Raw genomic sequence first — 21,303 nt, forward strand, 5'->3', positions numbered from 1 at the left:
ATTTATAGGCATTTTGAGGTTTGGGAAACTTTGCCCCTCCTGGTAGGATTGTATATCCCATACGTCACTAGCTCATGGACTTCACACACACACACCCACATACATACATACACAAAAGAATCCACCTGGATGCAGAAAAGTTGCATCCCAGTGGATTCCAAAAATGGCAGGGTGGTGAAAGAATCCACCGCAGGTGGATTGTTTCACCACCCTGCCATTTTCGGAATCCACATGGATGCAGTGTAGGCAAATGAAGCCAAAAAAAAAAAATACGCAACCGCCCTCACGAAACAACACATAACCGCTCGCAAGAAATGATAATAAAAAAAAAAGTATTAACAGACACCGAAACCGCCAACCCCACATCGCAAAATAATAAAGGAATTAACCCCTAATCCGCAAACATAATTAAAATATTAACCCATAAACCGCCAACCCCCCACATCGCAATAAACTTAATTAACCTATTAACTCCTAAACCGCCAACCCCCCACAACGCAAATAACTAATTTAATTACTAAGCCCCCTAACCTAACACCCCCTAAATTAATCCCAAAACTAAATTACACTAAAATAATAAAACCTAACATTGAATTACGAAAAATAATATTCTAAAATTACAAAAAATAAAAACTCTAAAATAACAGAAAAAAATAAACAAAATTATCAAAAATTTAAAAAATAAACCTAATCCCTATGAAATAAAAAAGCCCCCCCCAAAATAAAAAAACACCCTCTTATCTAAACTAAACTACCAATAGCCCTTAAAAGGGCATTTGTAGAGCATTGCCCTAAGTTAAACAGCTCTTTTACATTTAAAAAATACTAAGTCCCCCCTAACAGAAAAAAAAACCCACCCACCAAAATAAAAAAAAACACTAAAAAAAAACCTAAACTACCCATTGCCCCATTTGTATGGGCATTCCCCTAAAAGGGTAATCAGCTCTTTTCCAGCCCATTAAATCCCTAATCTTAAAAAAAAAAAAAATTTTAAAAAATAAAAATAAATCCTAAAACTAAGCCTAAAAGGTATTCACTGTTCCTGAAGTCCGGCGGAGAAGGTCTGTTATCTTCATCCGGAGCGAAGGCGGCGCGGAGCGGAGCTGGCTTCCCCAATGCGTTGATCCTCAGCGGCGTGGAGGCTCCTCTTCATGTGATCGTCCGTCGCACACTGAAGATTGAATGCAAGGCACCCCATATTTATTGGGGTACCTTACATTCCTATTGGCTGCAATTTTGAAATCAGCCAATAGGATGAGAGCTACTGAAATCTTATAGGCTGTTTTGAACAGCCAATAGGATTTTAGTGGCTCTCATCCTATTGGCTGATTTAAAAATTTCAGCTAATAGGAATGCAAGGTTCCCCAAATTGAATGTGGTACCTTGCATTCAATCTTCAGTGTACGATGGACATCGGGTGAAGAGGAGCCTCTACGCCGCCAAGGACAGCCAACGTTGAGGAACCCCACTGAGGATCCACGCAATCGGTGAAGCCAGCTCCACACCTCCGCTCCAAGCCGCCCTCGCACAGGATAAAGATAGATGATGACTGAGCCGCCTGAAGAAGACCTTCTCCGCCAGACTTCAGGAACAGTGAGTACCTATTTGGGGCTTAGTCTTAGGTTTTTTTTGTTTTATTGGGGTTTTTTCTTGTTTGTTTTTTTAGATTAGGGATTTAATGGGCTGTAAAAGAGATGATTTCCCCATTTAAGGGCAATGCCCATACAAATGCCCCATTAGAGGCAATGGGTAGTTTAGGTTTTTTTTAGTTTTAGGTTTTTTTATTTTGGGTCGTTGGTTGGGTGGGGGGTTTTACTGTTAGGGGGTAATTTGTAATTTTTGTAAGTAAAAACATAATTTATGTAAGAACTTACCTGATAAATTCATTTCTTTCATATTAGCAAGAGTCCATGAGCTAGTGACGTATGGGATATACATTCCTACCAGGAGGGGCAAAGTTTCCCAAACCTCAAAATGCCTATAAATACACCCCTCACCACACCCACAAGAAGTGGGGTGATAAGAAAAAAGTGCGAAAGCATATAAAATAAGGAATTGGAATAATTGTGCTTTATACAAAAAAATCATAACCACCACAAAAAAGGGCGGGCCTCATGGACTCTTGCTAATATGAAAGAAATGAATTTATCAGGTAAGTTCTTACATAAATTATGTTTTCTTTCATGTAATTAGCAAGAGTCCATGAGCTAGTGACGTATGGGATAATGATTACCCAAGATGTGGATCTTTCCACGCAAGAGTCACTAGAGAGGGAGGGATAAAATAAAGACAGCCAATTCCTGCTGAAAATAATCCACACCCAAAATAAAGTTTAATGAAAAACATAAACAGAAGATTCAAACTGAAACCGCTGCCTGAAGTACTTTTCTACCAAAAACTGCTTCAGAAGAAGAAAATACATCAAAATGGTAGAATTTAGTAAAAGTATGCAAAGAGGACCAAGTTGCTGCTTTGCAAATCTGATCAATCGAAGCTTCATTCCTAAACGCCCAGGAAGTAGAAACTGACCTAGTAGAATGAGCTGTAATCCTTTGAGGCGGAGTTTTACCCGACTCGACATAGGCATGATGAATTAAAGATTTCAACCAAGATGCCAAAGAAATGGCAGAAGCTTTCTGGCCTTTTCTAGAACCGGAAAAGATAACAAATAGACTAGAAGTCTTTCGGAAAGACTTAGTAGCTTCAACATAATATTTCAAAGCTCTAACAACATCCAAAGAATGCAACGATTTCTCCTTAGAATTCTTAGGATTAGGACATAATGAAGGAACCACAATTTCTCTACTAATGTTGTTGGAATTCACAACTTTAGGTAAAAATTCAAAAGAAGTTCGCAACACTGCCTTATCTTGATGAAAAATCAGAAAAGGAGACTCACAAGAAAGAGCAGATAATTCAGAGACTCTTCTGGCAGAAGAGATCGCCAAAAGGAACAAAACTTTCCAAGAAAGTAATTTAATGTCCAATGAATGCATAGGTTCAAACGGAGGAGCTTGAAGAGCCCCCAGAACCAAATTCAAACTCCAAGGAGGAGAAATTGACTTAATGACAGGTTTTATACGAACCAAAGCTTGTACAAAACAATGAATATCAGGAAGATTAGCAATCTTTCTGTGAAAAAGAACAGAAAGAGCAGAGATTTGTCCTTTCAAAGAACTTGCGGATAAACCTTTATCTAAACCGTCCTGAAGAAACTGTAAAATTCTCGGAATTCTAAAAGAATGCCAAGAAAAATGATGAGAAAGACACCAAGAAATATAAGTCTTCCAGACTCTATAATATATCTCTCTGGATACAGATTTACGAGCCTGTAACATAGTATTAATCACAGAGTCAGAGAAACCTCTTTGACCAAGAATCAAGCGTTCAATCTCCATACCTTTAAATTTAAGGATTTGAGATCCTGATGGAAAAAAGGACCTTGCGACAGAAGGTCTGGTCTTAGCGGAAGAGTCCACGGATGGCAAGAGGCCATCCGGACAAGATCCGCATACCAAAACCTGTGAGGCCATGCCGGAGCTACCAGCAGAACAAACGAGCATTCCTTCAGAATCTTGGAGATTACTCTTGGAAGAAGAACTAGAGGCGGAAAGATATAGGCAGGATGATACTTCCAAGGAAGTGATAATGCATCCACTGCTTCCGCCTGAGGATCCCGGGATCTGGACAGATACCTGGGAAGTTTCTTGTTTAGATGAGACGCCATCAGATCTATTTCTGGAAGCTCCCACATTTGAACAATCTGAAGAAATACCTCTGGGTGAAGAGACCATTCGCCCGGATGCAACGTTTGGCGACTGAGATAATCCGCTTCCCAATTGTCTATACCTGGGATATGAACCGCAGAGATTAGACAGGAGCTGGATTCCGCCCAAACCAAAATTTGAGATACTTCTTTCATAGCCAGAGGACTGTGAGTCCCTCCTTGATGATTGATGTATGCCACAGTTGTGACATTGTCTGTCTGAAAACAAATGAACGATTCTCTCTTCAGAAGAGGCCAAGACTGAAGAGCTCTGAAAATTGCACGGAGTTCCAAAATATTGATCGGTAATCTCACCTCCTGAGATTCCCAAACTCCTTGTGCCGTCAGAGATCCCCACACAGCTCCCCAACCTGTGAGACTTGCATCTGTTGAAATTACAGTCCAGGTCGGAAGCACAAAAACATAATTTATGTAAGAACTTACCTGATAAATTCATTTCTTTCATATTAACAAGAGTCCATGAGCTAGTGACGTATGGGATATACATTCCTACCAGGAGGGGCAAAGTTTCCCAAACCTTAAAATGCCTATAAATACACCCCTCACCACACCCACAAATCAGTTTAACGAATAGCCAAGAAGTGGGGTGATAAGAAAAAAAGTGCGAAGCATATAAAATAAGGAATTGGAATAATTGTGCTTCATACAAAAAAATCATAACCACCACAAAAAAGGGTGGGCCTCATGGACTCTTGTTAATATGAAAGAAATGAATTTATCAGGTAAGTTCTTACATAAATTATGTTTTCTTTCATGTAATTAACAAGAGTCCATGAGCTAGTGACGTATGGGATAATGAATACCCAAGATGTGGATCTTTCCACACAAGAGTCACTAGAGAGGGAGGGATAAAATAAAGACAGCCAATTCCTGCTGAAAATAATCCACACCCAAAATAAAGTTTAATGAAAAACATAAGCAGAAGATTCAAACCGAAACCACTGCCTGAAGTACCTTTCTACCAAAAACTGCTTCAGAAGAAGAGAATACATCAAAATGGTAGAATTTAGTAAAAGTATGCAAAGAGGACCAAGTCGCTGCTTTGCAAATCTGATCAACTGAAGCTTCATTCCTAAACGCCCAGGAAGTAGAAACTGACCTAGTAGAATGAGCTGTAATCCTCTGAGGCGGAGTCTTACCCGATTTAACATAGGCAAGATGAATTAAAGATTTCAACCAGGATGCCAAAGAAATGGCAGAAGCTTTCTGGCCTTTTCTAGAACCAGAAAAGATGACAAATAGACTAGAAGTCTTTCGGAAAGATTTAGTAGCTTCAACATAATATTTCAAAGCTCTAACAACATCCAAAGAATGTAACGATTTCTCCTTAGAATTCTTAGGATTAGGACATAATGAAGGAACCACGATTTCTCTACTAATGTTGTTGGAATTCACAACCTTAGGTAAAAATTCAAAAGAAGTTCGCAACACCGCCTTATCCTGATGAAAAATCAGAAAAGGAGACTCACAAGAAAGAGCAGATAATTCAGAAACTCTTCTGGCAGAAGAGATGGCCAAAAGGAACAAAACTTTCCAAGAAAGCAATTTAATGTCCAATGAATGCATAGGTTCAAACGGAGGAGCTTGAAGAGCTCCCAGAACCAAATTCAAACTCCATGGAGGAGAAATTGACTTAATGACAGGTTTTATACGAACCAAAGCTTGTACAAAACAATGAATATCAGGAAGAATAGCAATCTTTCTGTGAAAAAGAACAGAAAGAGCAGAGATTTGTCCTTTCAAGGAACTTGCGGACAAACCCTTATCTAAACCATCCTGAAGAAATTGTAATATTCTCGGAATTCTAAAAGAATACCAAGAAAAATGATGAGTAAGACACCAAGAAATATAAGTCTTCCAGACTCTATAATATATCTCTCTAGATACAGATTTACGAGCCTGTAACATAGTATCAATCACAGAGTCAGAGAAACCTCTTTGACTAAGAATCAAGCGTTCAATCTCCATACCTTTAAATTTAAGGATTTCAGATCCGGATGGAAAAAAGGACCTTGCGACAGAAGGTCTGGTCTTAACGGAAGAGTCCATGGTTGGCAAGATGCCATCCGGACAAGATCCGCATACCAAAACCTGTGAGGCCATGCTGGAGCTATTAGCAGAACAAACGAGCATTCCCTCAGAATCTTGGAGATTACTCTTGGAAGAAGAACTAGAGGCGGAAAGATATAGGCAGGATGATACTTCCAAGGAAGTGATAATGCATCCACTGCCTCCGCCTGAGGATCCCGGGATCTGGACAGATACCTGGGAAGTTTCTTGTTTAGATGAGAGGCCATCAGATCTATCTCTGGAAGCCCCCACATTTGAACAATCTGAAGAAATACCTCTGGGTGAAGAGACCATTCGCCCGGATGCAACGTTTGGCGACTGAGATAATCCGCTTCCCAATTGTCTACACCTGGGATATGAACCGCAGAGATTAGACAGGAGCTGGATTCCGCCCAAACCAAAATTCGAGATACTTCTTTCATAGCCAGAGGACTGTGAGTCCCTCCTTGATGATTGATGTATGCCACAGTTGTGACATTGTCTGTCTGAAAACAAATGAACGATTCTCTCTTCAGAAGAGGCCAAAACTGAAGAGCTCTGAAAATTGCACGGAGTTCCAAAATATTGATCGGTAATCTCACCTCCTGAGATTCCCAAACTCCCTGTGCCGTCAGAGATCCCCACACAGCTCCCCAACCTGTGAGACTTGCATCTGTTGAAATTACAGTCCAGGTCGGAAGAACAAAAGAAGCCCCCTGAATTAAACGATGGTGATCTGTCCACCACGTTAGAGAGTGTCGAACAATCGGTTTTAAAGATATTAATTGATATATCTTCGTGTAATCCCTGCACCATTGGTTCAGCATACAGAGCTGAAGAGGTCGCATGTGAAAACGAGCAAAGGGGATCGCGTCCGATGCAGCAGTCATAAGACCTAGAATTTCCATGCATAAGGCTACCGAAGGGAATGATTGAGACTGAAGGTTTCGACAAGCTGTAATCAATTTTAGACGTCTCTTGTCTGTTAAAGACAGAGTCATGGACACTGAATCTATCTGGAAACCCAGAAAGGTTACCCTTGTTTGAGGAATCAAAGAACTTTTTGGTAAATTGATCCTCCAACCATGATCTTGAAGAAACAACACAAGTCGATTCGTATGAGACTCTGCTAAATGTAAAGACTGAGCAAGTACCAAGATATCATCCAAATAAGGAAATACCACAATACCCTGTTCTCTGATTACAGACAGAAGGGCACCGAGAATCTTTGTGAAAATTCTTGGAGCTGTAGCAAGGCCAAACGGTAGAGCCACAAATTGGTAATGCTTGTCTAGAAAAGAGAATCTCAGGAACTGAAAATGATCTGGATGAATCGGAATATGCAGATATGCATCCTGTAAATCTATTGTGGACATATAATTCCCTTGCTGAACAAAAGGCAATATAGTCCTTACAGTTACCATCTTGAACGTTGGTATCCTTACATAACGATTCAATAATTTTAGATCCAGAACTGGTCTGAAGGAATTCTCCTTCTTTGGTACAATGAAGAGATTTGAATAAAACCCCATCCCCTGTTCCGGAACTGGAACTGGCATAATTACTCCAGCCAACTCTAGATCTGAAACACAATTCAGAAATGCTTGAGCTTTCACTGGATTTACTGGGACACGGGAAAGAAAAAATCTCTTTGCAGGAGGTCTCATCTTGAAACCAATTCTGTACCCTTCTGAAACAATGTTCTGAATCCAAAGATTGTGAACAGAATTGATCCAAATTTCTTTGAAAAAACGTAACCTGCCCCCTACCAGCTGAACTGGAATGAGGGCCGTACCTTCATGTGAACTTAGAAGCAGGCTTTGCCTTTCTAGCAGGCTTGGATTTATTCCAGACTGGAGATGGTTTCCAAACTGAAACTGCTCCTGAGGACGAAGGATCAGGCTTTTGTTCTTTGTTGAAACGAAAGGAACGAAAACGATTGTTAGCCCTGTTTTTACCTTTAGATTTTTTATCCTGTGGTAAAAAAGTTCCTTTCCCACCAGTAACAGTTGAAATAATAGAATCCAACTGAGAACCAAATAATTTGTTTCCCTGGAAAGAAATGGAAAGTAGAGTTGATTTAGAAGCCATATCAGCATTCCAAGTCTTAAGCCATAAAGCTCTTCTGGCTAAGATAGCTAGAGACATAAACCTAACATCAACTCTAATAATATCAAAAATGGCATCACAGATAAAATTATTAGCATGCTGGAGAAGAATAATAATATCATGAGAATCACGATTTGCTACTTGTTGCGCTAGGGTTTCCAACCAAAAAGTTGAAGCTGCAGCAACATCAGCCAATGATATAGCAGGTCTAAGAAGATTACCTGAACACAGATAAGCTTTTCTTAGAAAGGATACAATTTTTCTATCTAAAGGATCCTTAAACGAGGTACCATCTGACGTAGGAATGGTAGTACGTTTAGCAAGGGTAGAAATAGCCCCATCAACTTTAGGGATTTTGTCCCAAAATTCTAACCTGTCAGGCGGAACAGGATATAATTGCTTAAAACGTTTAGAAGGAGTAAATGAATTACCCAATTTATCCCATTCTTTGGAAATCACTGCAGAAATAGCATTAGGAACAGGAAAAACTTCTGGAATAACCGCAGGAGCTTTAAAAACCTTATCCAAACGTATAGAATTAGTATCAAGAGGACTAGAATCCTCTATTTCTAAAGCAATTAGTACTTCTTTAAGTAAAGAGCGAATAAATTCCATCTTAAATAAATATGAAGATTTATCAGCATCAATCTCTGAGATAGAATCCTCTGAACCAGAAGAGTCCAAAGAATCAGAATGATGGTGTTCATTTAAAAATTCATCTGTAGAGAGAGAAGATTTAAAAGACTTTTTACGTTTACTAGAAGGAGAAATAACAGACAAAGCCTTCTTTATGGATTCAGAAACAAAATCTCTTATATTATCAGGAACATTCTGCACCTTAGATGTTGAGGGAACTGCAACAGGCAATGGTACATTACTAAAGGAAATATTATCTGCTTTAACAAGTTTGTCATGACAATTATTACAAACAACAGCTGGAGGAATAGCTACCAAAAATTTACAGCAGATACACTTAGCTTTGGTAGATCCAGCAGGCAGTGATTTTCCTGTAGTATCTTCTGGCTCAGATGCAACGTGAGACATCTTGCAATATGTAAGAGAAAAAACAACATATAAAGCAAAATAGATCAAATTCCTTATAAGACAGTTTCAGGAATGGGAAAGAATGCCAAATATCAAGCTTCTAGCAACCAGAAGCAAATGAAAAATGAGACTGAAATAATGTGGAGACAAAAGCGACGCCCCAAATAAGACGCCCACATTATTTGGCGCCTAAATGCTTTTGGCGCCAAAAATGACGCCACATCCAGAACGCCGACATTTTTGGCGCAAAATAACGTCAAAAAATGACGTAACTTCCGGCGACACGTATGACGCCGGAAACGGAAAAGAATTTTTGCGCCAAAAAAGTCCGCGCCAAGAATGACGCAATAAAATGAAGCATTTTCAGCCCCCGCGAGCCTAACAGCCCACAGGGAAAAAAGTCAAATTTTTGAGGTAAGAAAAATATGATAATTCAATGCATAATCCCAAATATGAAACTGACTGTCTGAAAATAAGGAAAGTTGAACATTCTGAGTCAAGGCAAATAAATGTTTGAATACATATATTTAGAACTTTATAAATAAAGTGCCCAACCATAGCTTAGAGTGTCACAGAAAATAAGACTTACTTACCCCAGGACACTCATCTACATGTTTGTAGAAAGCCAAACCAGTACTGAAACGAGAATCAGTAGAGGTAATGGTAAATATAAGAGTATATCGTCGATCTGAAAAGGGAGGTAAGAGATGAATCTCTACGACCGATAACAGAGAACCTTATGAAATAGACCCCGTAGAAGGAGATCACTGCATTCAATAGGCAATACTCTCTTCACATCCCTCTGACATTCACTGCACGCTGAGAGGAAAACCGGGCTCCAACTTGCTGCGGAGCGCATATCAACGTAGAATCTAGCACAAACTTACTTCACCACCTCCCTTGGAGGCAAAGTTTGTAAAACTGATTTGTGGGTGTGGTGAGGGGTGTATTTATAGGCATTTTAAGGTTTGGGAAACTTTGCCCCTCCTGGTAGGAATGTATATCCCATACGTCACTAGCTCATGGACTCTTGTTAATTACATGAAAGAAAGAAGCCCCCTGAATTAAACGATGGTGATCTGTCCACCACGTTAGAGAGTGTCGTACAATCGGTTTTAAAGATATTAATTGAGATATATTTGTGTAATCCCTGCACCATTGATTCAGCATACAGAGCTGAAGAGGTCGCATGTGAAAACGAGCAAAGGGGATCGCGTCCGATGCAGCAGTCATAAGACCTAGAATTTCCATGCATAAGGCTACCGAAGGGAATGATTGTGACTGAAGGTTTCGACAAGCTGAAATCAATTTTAGACGTCTCTTGTCTGTCAAAGACAGAGTCATGGACACTGAATCTATCTGGAAACCCAGAAAGGTTACCCTTGTCTGAGGAATCAATGAACTTTTTGGTGAATTGATCCTCCAACCATGATCTTGAAGAAACAACACAAGTCGATTCGTATGAGATTCTGCTAAATGTAAAGACTGAGCAAGTACCAAGATATCGTCCAAATAAGGAAATACCACAATACCCTGTTCTCTGATTACAGACAGAAGGGCACCGAGAACCTTTGTAAAAATTCTTGGAGCTGTAGCTAGGCCAAACGGCAGAGCCACAAACTGGTAATGCTTGTCCAGAAAAGAGAATTTCAGGAACTGATAATGATCTGGATGAATCGGAATATGCAGATATGCATCCTGTAAATCTATTGTGGACATATAATGCCCTTGCTGAACAAAAGGCAAGATAGTCCTTACAGTTACCATTTTGAACGTTGGTATCCTTACATAACGATTCAATATTTTTAGATCCAGAACTGGTCTGAAGGAATTCTCCTTCTTTGGTACAATGAAGAGATTTGAATAAAACCCCATCCCCTGTTCCAGAACTGGAACTGGCATAATTACTCCAGCCAACTCTAGACCTGAAACACAATTCAGAAATGCTTGAGCTTTCACTGGATTTACTGGGACACGGGAAAGAAAAAATCTCTTTGCAGGAGGTCTCATCTTGAAACCAATTCTGTACCCTTCTGAAACAATGTTCTGAATCCAAAGATTGTGAACAGAATTGATCCAAATTTCTTTGAAAAAACGTAACCTGCCCCCTTACCAGCTGAGCTGGAATGAGGGCCGCACCTTCATGTGGACTTAGAAGCTGGCTTTGCTTTTCTAGAAGGCTTGGATTTATTCCAGACTGGAGATGGTTTCCAAACTGAAACTGCTCCTGAGGATGAAGGATCAGGCTTTTGTTCTTTGTTGAAACGAAAGGAACGAAAACAATTATTAGCCCTGTTTTTACCCTTAGATTTTTTATCCTGTGGTAAAAAAGTTCCTTTCCCACCAGTAACAGTTGAGATAATAGAATCCAACTGAGAACCAAATAATTTGTTACCCTGGAAAGAAATGGAAAGTAGAGTTGATTTAGAAGCCATATCAGCATTCCAAGTTTTAAGCCATAAAGCTCTTCTAGCTAAAATAGCTAGAGACATAAACCTGACATCAACTCTGATAATATCAAAAATGGCATCACAGATAAAATTATTAGCATGTTGAAGAAGAATAATAATATTATGAGAATCATGATCTGTTACTTGTTGTACTAAAGTTTCCAACCAAAAAGTTGAAGCTGCAGCAACATCAGCCAATGATATAGCAGGTCTAAGAAGATTACCTGAACACAGATAAGCTTTTCTTAGAAAGGATTCAATTTTCCTATCTAAAGGATCCTTAAACGAAGTACCATCTGACGTAGGAATAGTAGTACGTTTAGCAAGGGTAGAAATAGCCCCATCAACTCTAGGGATTTTGTCCCAAAATTCTAATCTGTCAGACGGCACAGGATATAATTGCTTAAAACGTTTAGAAGGAGTAAATGAATTACCCAATTTATCCCATTCTCTGGAAATTACTTCAGAAATAGCACTAGGAACAGGAAAAACTTCTGGAATAACCACAGGAGATTTAAAGACCTTATCTAAACGTTTAGAATTAGTATCAAGAGGACCAGAATCCTCAATTTCTAAAGCAATTAGTACTTCTTTAAGTAAAGAACGAATAAATTCCAATTTAAATAAATATGAAGATTTATCAGCATCAATCTCTGAGACAGAATCCTCTGAGCCAGAAGAGTCATCAGAATCAGAATGATGATGTTCATTTAAAAATTCATCTGTATAAAGAGAAGTTTTAAAAGATTTTTTATGTTTACTAGAAGGAGGAATAACAGACATAGCCTTCTTGATGGATTCAGAAACAAAATCTCTTATGTTATCAGGAACATTCTGAACCTTAGATGTTGATGGAACTGCAACAGGCAATGGTACATTACTAAAGGAAATATTATCTGCATTAACAAGTTTGTCATGACAATTAATACAAACAACAGCTGGAGGAATAGCTACCAAAAGTTTACAGCAGATACACTTAGCTTTGGTAGTTCCAGCACTAGACAGCGATTTTCCTGAAGTATCTTCTGACTCAGATGCAACGTGAGACATCTTGCAATATGTAAGAGAAAAAACAACATATAAAGCAAAATTGATCAAATTCCTTAAATGACAGTTTCAGGAATGGGAAAAAATGCCAATGAACAAGCTTCTAGCAACCAGAAGCAAAGAAAAAATGAGACTGAAATAATGTGGAGACAAAAGCGATGCCCATATTTTTTAGCGCCAAATAAGACGCCCACATTATTTGGCGCCTAAATGTTCTTTGGTGCCAAAAATGACGCCACATCCGGAACGCCGACATCTTTGGCGCAAAAGAACGTCAAAAATGACGCAACTTCCGGCGACACGTATGACGCCGGAAACAGAAAAGATTTTTTGCGCCAAAAAAGTCAGCGCCAAGAATGACGCAATAAAATGAAGCATTTTCAGCCCCCGCGAGCCTAACATCCCACAGGGGAAAAAAGTCAAATTTTTAAGGTAAGAAAAAATAATTGATTCAAGTGCATTATCCCAAATATGAAACTGACTGTCTGAAAATAAGGAATGTTGAACATCCTGAGTCAAGGCAAATAAATGTTTGAATACATATATTTAGAACTTTATAAACAAAGTGCCCAACCATAGCTTAGAGTGTCACAGAAAATAAGACTTACTTACCCCAGGACACTCATCTACATGTTTGTAGAAAGCCAAACCAGTACTGAAACGAAAATCAGCAGAGGTAATGGTATATAAATAAGAATATATCGTCGATCTGAAAAGGGAGGTAAGAGATGAATCTCTACGACCGATAACAGAGAACCTATGAAATAGACCCCGTAGAAGGAGATCACTGCATTCAAAATAGGCAATACTCTCCTCACATCCCTCTGACATTCACTGCACGCTGAGAGGAAAACCGGGCTCCAACCTGCTGCGGAGCGCATATCAACGTAGAATCTAGCACAAACTTACTTCACCACCTCCATAGGAGGCAAAGTTTGTAAAACTGAATTGTGGGTGTGGTGAGGGGTGTATTTATAGGCATTTTGAGGTTTGGGAAACTTTGCCCCTCCTGGTAGGAATGTATATCCCATACGTCACTAGCTCATGGACTCTTGCTAATTACATGAAAGAAAGAGCTGTTTAACTTAGGGCAATGCCCTACAAAAAGGCCATTTTAAGGGCTATTGGTAGTTTATTAGATTAGGGGGTGTTTTAATTTTGGGGGATTTTTTATAGGGGTATTGGTTTAAGTTTAATTTTTTTATTTTGGATAGCTTTGTTTATTTTTTTCCTGTAATTTTACATTTTTTATTTTTAGTAAAATTAGCTTGGGGGTTTGGATTTTTTAAACAGACTGCCCTCTGGGCAGGATTATCGCCTAGTATATATATATATATATATATATATATATATATATATATATATATATATATATATATATATATATATATATATATATATATATATATATATATATAAAATACAAATATACATTTAAAAATAAAAAGAACATTTTCTTCTATGTGAAGAACATTGGAGTGTAAAATATGCATAACCATCTTCGGCTTTAGCGTAATTGGTCTAATGCGTGTTGGATACGCGCACAAGCGATGTGTTAGTTTTTGTGTTTTTTTGTTTTTTAACAGTGCGCTCCATTGAAGTCTATGGGGAGAAGTTAACATGGTCGCATTATCTGTAGTCCTGAAAATAGTGAGCATCGATGTGCACTAACGTTTTACTTTTAATTTGTAATATGCACGCTAACCGGCTTGCGTAAAAACTTTACTATGAGCACAGTTAGCGCGGGAGAAAAAAAATCTGATAGTGCACCATTTATAATCTGGCCTATATTGTGTTACACACACTTTTACTTATATCCCAGCCTCTTCTCTACCCTACTCAATTTCTCACTCTATTATTCTTTTGCTGCCTACACCTTGATCTTTGTTCTCCATCCCTGTCCTCTATTCATCACAGTGTTTCCCTAGACAGCTCTTTATTCTCTTTACTTTATTTTTGTCTCCCAACCCGTTTAAGGTCTCTGCATTGCCTTCCCCACTGCCTCATTCTCTCACCCTCCTCTCCACTCTCCTCGCTTTCAGTGGAGCTCATTTCAAGATCATCCTCAAGGTCATGAATTTTGAGATCACTTTTCTTCTTTTTCTTGTTTTTCGCTCCCTTCTCAGATTTGCCACCACCCTCTTCCTCGTCATCATCTCCTCCACCCTGGTCTTTTAGACGACGTTGCTGCATAATCGTGAAGTGGTTGAGAATTTTGTTACGTCTGCAGGATGAAAGAAACAGGAAGACTGGAAAGTAAATAAGCGAAGGAGACCTATAGAGCTGAATATACAGAGAGATAAGTTGCTTATCAGGGAAAAGGGAGCAAAGTACTCTTATCTTAAGCATTACCTTTCCCACTCTTCTTCAGCTTCTTCAGCGGTTAAAGTGCGGTGCTTGGCAACTGGGGTGAAATTGTACCAGTTTGAGACTGGAAAAGCTTCAAATGCCCCGTCTGCGCATTGTGTGAAGATATAGTAGGAGGCATTCTCTGTCACCCCACCTTTCTTCACACCTTTATATCTAAGGAGTTACAGAAGATAAAACATGCATAGTCATTTTAAAATATCAATTTATAATTTTTATTAAATCAACAAGATTAGATCTATCCGTCCTCCCGCCTACTCCTTTATCTCGGTGAAGTGGAATATTTAAGTGCTTATATTCCTGAAAGCTCATTTATAGTATGGCTTTTTTTAACCGCTTGTCTCTACATATATAAAGAATTTCACTATATGGTGAACCTTCTCTCCTTGAGGTCATCCTACAGTCAGATCATTGGAGTCAGTAGCTCTTGTACAAGTCATTAAAGGGATAGGAAAGTCAAAATTGAACTTGCATGATTCAGATAGAGCATGTCATTGTAAGACACTTTTAAATTCACTTCTATTTTCAAATGTGCTTTGTTCTCTAGTTATTTCTTGTTGAAAAAGAATATGCACATATCCTACACTAGTGGGAGCTAGCTGATGATTGGTGCCTGCACACATTTGTCTCTTGTGATTGGCTGACTAGCTGTCAGTAGTGCAATGCTGTTTCTTCAGCAAAGGATAAAAAAAGAACAAAGCAAATTTGGTAATAGAAGTAAATTGGAAAGTTGCTTTAAAATTGTATGTTCTTTCCAAATCATGAAGGAAAATTTTGGGGTTTACTGTCCCTTTAAAGGAGTATATCCCTTTTCTATATTTATTTTGAGATGTAAAGTGTTTACGTTTTTCACATTTTTGGTTTTTACACTGTAATTGTTATTCAATTTGCTTATTTTATAATTACGTAAACTAAATTAATATAAAAATAATTTATATATTAAAAGACAAAAACCTGCATTATTAGTTTCTCAAAAACATAAAAAAAAAAAAAGTACTGTTTAAGTATATTAATGACAAAACAATAAAACATTAATTTATCCCCACCACAGCGGAAGAAAAAAGTGATTTCCTAAACTAAAATTTCTTTTAACCATTAACTACAGAATTTAAAGGGATATAAAACCCCCCAAAAATATTTTATGATTCAGACAGAGCATACAATTTTAAACAGCTTTCTAATGTACTTCTATCAATTTTGCTTCATTCTCTAGCTATCCTTTGTTGAAAAAGCAGCAGTGCACTACTGGGCGCTAGATGAACACATTGGTAAACCAATGACAAGGCATATATGGGTGGTCACCAATGAGTAGCTAGCTTCCTGCTCCTGAGCCTTCCTACGTATTCTTTTCAAAAAAGGATACCAAGAAACAAAGCAAAATAATAGAAGTACATTGGAAAGTTGTTTTAAATTGTGTGCTCTATCTAAATAAATTGTTAGGTTTCATTAAAAGGGAAACTAAAAAGTCAAAATTGAACTTTTGTGATTCAGATAGAGCCTGCAATTTTAAGCAACTTTCTAATTTACTTATATTATCACAATTTTGCTTCATTCTCTTGGTATCTTTATTTTAAAAGCAGGAATGTAAAGCTTAAAGTGAATGTCAATTTTGATGCTAAAGTGCCCGTTTTTTAAAAATTTGATTAAAAACAGGGGCACTTTAACTTATCAAAATGTACATTTCACTAGTGTTGTGAAAAAAAATACTTACCTTTTAATCTTGACAGCAGCTCCAGCTTCCTCCGCCCGTTGCAAAGCCTCTTCCTGGGTCTAAAATGAGGAATCCGGCATCCTCCAATCACAGCGTTGAATCAGACACTGATTCCCCCGGAGGGGAAGCCGTGATTGGAGGATGACCTATCCATCATTTCTGACGTCAGAAATGGCTTGCGACGACCGGAGGAAGCTGGAGCTGCTGTCAAGATTAAAAAGGTAAGTTTTTTCATAACAGGAGTGAAATGTAAATTTTGATTAATTAACCCTTTAAGGACACAGCTTTCAGTTTGCTCAATTGTTTTATGACGGAAAAATTCCGTCATATGTCATTAAGAGGTTAAAGTGCCCCTGTTTTTAATCACATTTTTAAAAACCGGGAACTTTAGCATCAAAATTGACATTCACTTTAAGAGCCAGCTCATTTTTGGTTCAGAACCTGGGTTGCACTTGCTTATTGGTGGCTAAATGTAGCAACCAATCAGCAAGCACTTGCCAGGGTGCTGAATCAAAAATGGCCTAGCTCCTTATCTTACATTCCTACTTTTTTAAATAAAGATACCAAGAGAACAAAGAAAAATTGATAATGGGAGTAAATTAGAAAGTTGCTTAAAATTGCATGCTCTGCTTGGGTCATGAAAGAAAAAAGTTGGGTTTACTATTCCTTTAAGGTTTCCGTTTCTATCAAGTCGAGCACTTAAACCAGCAAGGTTCACAATTTTAGTACTATTGTGCATTTCTGTGGCTTTTTAACATACCCTTTATTATTTTTTTATCCTCAAAGTCCTATATATAAGAAATAAAACCTTGCTTTAAAGGAACATTAAACACTCACGGCCAGATTACGAGTTTTTCATTATGAGCTGTGCAGTGCTAACGAGCAGTTTTGTCCCACCGCTCACTTACCTGCAGCGCTGGTATTACAGGTTTTTACAAACTCGGCGTTAAAAGACAAGAAGTGAGCGTTGAGCAAAATTGTGCTCCTTACGCACTCCAATACCAGCGCTGCTTAAGTCAGCGGTGAGCTGGTCGTACGTGCTCGTGCACGATTTCCCCATAGGAATCAATGGGGAGAGCCGGCTGAGAAAAAGTCTAACACCTGCAAAAAAGCAGCGTAAAGCTCCGTAACGCAGCCCCATTGATTCCTATGGGGAAACTAAAGTTATGTTTACACCTAACACCCTAACATGAACCCCTAATCTTACACTTATTAACCCCTAATCTGCCGCCCCCGACATCGCCGACACCTAGATTATATTTATTAACCCCTAATCTGCCGCTCTGGACACCGCCGCCACCTACATTATACTTATGAACCCCTAATCTGCTGCCCCCAACATCGCCAACACCTACATTATATTTATTAACCCCTAATCTCCCTCCCCCAATATCGCCGCAACCTAACTACACTTATTAACCCCTAATATGCCACCCCCAACGTCGCCGCCACTATAATAAACATATTAACCCCTAAACCGCCGCACTCCCGCCTCGCAAACAGTTAAATATTATTAACCCCTAATCTGCCGTCCCTAACATCGCCGCCACCTACCTACATTTATTAACCCCTAATCTGCCGCCCCCACTATACTAAATGTATTAACCCCTAAACCTAAGTCTAACCCTAACACCCCCTAACTTAAATATAATTACAATAAATCTAAATAAAAATTAATATTATTATCTAAATTATTCCTATTTAAAACTAAATAATTACCTATAAAATAAACCCTAAGCTAGCTACAATATAACTAATAGTTACATTGTAGCTATCTTAGGGTTTATTTTTATTTTACAGGAAAGTTTGTATTTATTTTAACTAGGTAGAATAGTTACTACATAGTTATTAACTATTTAATAACTACCTAGCTAAAATAAATACAAAAGTACCAGTAAAATAAAACCTAACCTAAGTTACAATAACACCTAACCCTACAATTAAATAAACTAAATTAAAAACAATTAAATAAATTAAATTAGCTAAAGTACAAAAAAAAAACTAGATTACAGAAAATAACAAATTACAAGATATTTAAACTAATTACACCTAATCTAATAGCCCTATCAAAATAAAAAAAGCCCCCCCCCAAAAAAAAAAAACCTTTTGCGGGGCATTGCCCCAAAGTAACCAGCTCTATTACCTGTAAAAAAAAATACAAACAACCCTCCCAACAGTAAAACCCACCACCCACACAACCAACCACCCAAATATAATACTATCTAAAAAAAATCTAATCTCCCCATTGCCCTGAAAAGTGCATTTGGATGGGCATTGCCCTTAAAAGGGCAGTTAGCTCTATTGCAGGCCCAAACCCTAACCTAAAAATAAAACCCACCCAATAGACCCTTAAAAAAACCTAACACTAACCCCCTGAAGATCGACTTACAGTTCTTAAGACCGGACATCCATCCTCAAGGAAGCGGCAGAAGTCTTCATCTAAGCCGGGTCGAAGTCCTCAACGAAGCCGGGAGAAGTCTTCATCCTAGCCGGGCGAAGTGGTCCTCCAGACGGGCAGAAGTCTTCATCCAGACGGAATCTTCTATCTTCATCTATCCGACGCGGAGCGGCTCCATCTTCAAGACATCCGACGCGGAGTATCCTCTTCATCCGGAGTCTTCTTACTAAATGAAGGTACCTTTAAGTGACGTCATCCAAGATGGCGTCCCTTAGATTCCGATTGGCTGATAGAATTCTATCAGCCAATCGGAATTAAGGTAGAAAAAAATCCTATTGGCTGATGCAATCAGCCAATAGGACTGAAGTTCAATCCTATTGGCTGATCCAATCAGCCAATAGGATTGAGCTTGCATTCTATTGGCTGATTGGAAAAGCCAATAGAATGTAAGCTCAATCCTATTGGCTGATTGCATCAGCCAATAGGATTTTTTCTACCTTAATTCCGATTGGCTGATAGAATTCTATCAGCCAATCGTAATCTAAGGGACGCCATCTTGGATGATGTCACTTAAAGGTACCTTCATTCAGTAAGAAGACTCCGGATGAAGAGGATACTCCGCGTCGGATGTCTTGAAGATGGACCCGCTCCGCGTCGGATGGATGAAGATAGAAGATGCCGTCTGGATGAAGACTTCTGCCCGTCTGGAGGACCACTTCGCCCGGCTTGGATGAAGACTTCTCCCGGCTTTGTTGAGGACTTCGGCCCGGCTTGGATGAAGACTTCTGCCGCTTCCTTGAGGATGGATGTCCGGTCTTCAGAACTGTAAGTCGATCTTCAGGGGGTTAGTGTTAGGTTTTTTTAAGGGTGTATAGGGTGGGTTTTATTTTTAGGTTAGGGTTTGGGCCTGCAATAGAGCTAACTGCCCTTTTAAGGGCAATGCCCATCCAAATGCCCTTTTCAGGGCAATGGGGAGCTTAGGTTTTTTTAGATAGGATTTTATATGGGGGGTTGGTTGTGTGGGTGGTGGGTTTTACTGTTGGGGGGGTTGTTTGTATTTTTTTTTACAGGTAAAAGAGCTGATTTCTTTGGGGCAATGCCCAGCAAAAGGCCCTTTTAGGGGCTATTGATAGTTTAGGCTGTTTTTTTTGGGGGGGGGGCTTTTTTTTATTTTGATAGGGCTATTAGATTAGGTGTAATTAGTTTAAATATCTTGTAATTTGTTTTTTATTTTCTGGAATTTAGTGGGGGGGGTTTTGTACTTTAGCCAATTTAATTTATATAATTGTTTTTAATTTAGTTAATTTATTTAATTGTAGGGTTAGGTGTTATTGTAACTTAGGTTAGGTTTTATTTTACAGGTACTTTTGTATTTATTTTAGCTAGGTAGTTATTAAATAGTTAATAACTATTTAATAACTATTGTACCTAGTTAAAATAAATACAAACTTGCCTGTAAAATAAAAATAAACCCTAAGATAGCTACAATGTAACTATTAGTTATATTGCAGCTAGCTTAGGGTTTATTTTATAGGTAAGTATTTAGTTTTAAATAGGAATTATTTAGGTAATAATATTAATTTTTATTTAGATTTATTATATTTAAGTTAGGGGGTGTTAGGGTTAGACTTAGGTTTAGGGGTTAATACATTTAGTATAGTGGGGGCGGCAGATTAGGGGTTAATAAATGTAGGTAGGTGGCGGCGATGTTAGGGACGGCAGATTAGGGGTTAATATTTAATGTTTGCGAGGCGGGAGTGTGGCGGTTTAGGGGTTAATATGTTTATTATAGTTGCGGCAATGTCTGGAGCGGCAGATTAGGGGTTAAAATTGTTATTATAGTGTTTGCGATGCAAGAGGGCCTCGGTTTAGGGGTTAATAGGTAGTTTATGGGTGTTAGTGTACTTTTAAGCACTTTAGTTATGAGTTTTATGTTACGGCGTTGTACCATAAAACTCTTAACTACTGACTTTTAAATGCGTTAGGACTCTTGATGGGGTAGGGTTTACCTCTCACTTTTTGGTCTCCCAGGACAGACTCGTAATACCGGCGCTATGGAAGTCCCATAGAAAAAAGGCTTTACAAAGTTTATGTAAGTCGTTTTGCGATAAGGCCAAAAAAGTGTGCGGTGACCCTAAACCTTCAAGACTCGTAATACCAGCGGGGGTAAAAAAGCAGCGTTAGGACCTGTTAACACTGCTTTTTTACCCTAACGCATAACTCGTAATCTAGCCGTCAGTAAATGCTAAATAAAATGAGGCGTTCAAAGACAAGATTAGTTTGAGAATAACAGGTAGACGTATTTGATGTAGATGTATTTTTTTAAAGTTCCATTAGCTGT

General features: G+C 38.5%; 1 protein-coding gene across 2 annotated transcripts in view; it reads right to left on the reverse strand.

Moving 5' to 3' along the window:
• Positions 1-21,303, reverse strand: part of GTF2F1 (general transcription factor IIF subunit 1) — a 78,003-nt gene that overhangs the window by 19,643 nt on the left and 37,057 nt on the right. For both annotated transcript variants that reach the window (XM_053718177.1, XM_053718176.1), the window contains exons 6-7: positions 14,839-15,009; positions 14,502-14,710 (exon numbers count right to left, since the gene is read on the reverse strand). In XM_053718177.1, coding sequence (XP_053574152.1) covers positions 14,502-14,710; positions 14,839-15,009 — 380 coding nt within the window. The remainder of the gene's footprint in view (positions 1-14,501; positions 14,711-14,838; positions 15,010-21,303) is intronic.

This window comes from Bombina bombina, chromosome 6 (genome assembly GCF_027579735.1).
Source record: "Bombina bombina isolate aBomBom1 chromosome 6, aBomBom1.pri, whole genome shotgun sequence".
Classification (NCBI taxonomy): domain Eukaryota; kingdom Metazoa; phylum Chordata; class Amphibia; order Anura; family Bombinatoridae; genus Bombina; species Bombina bombina.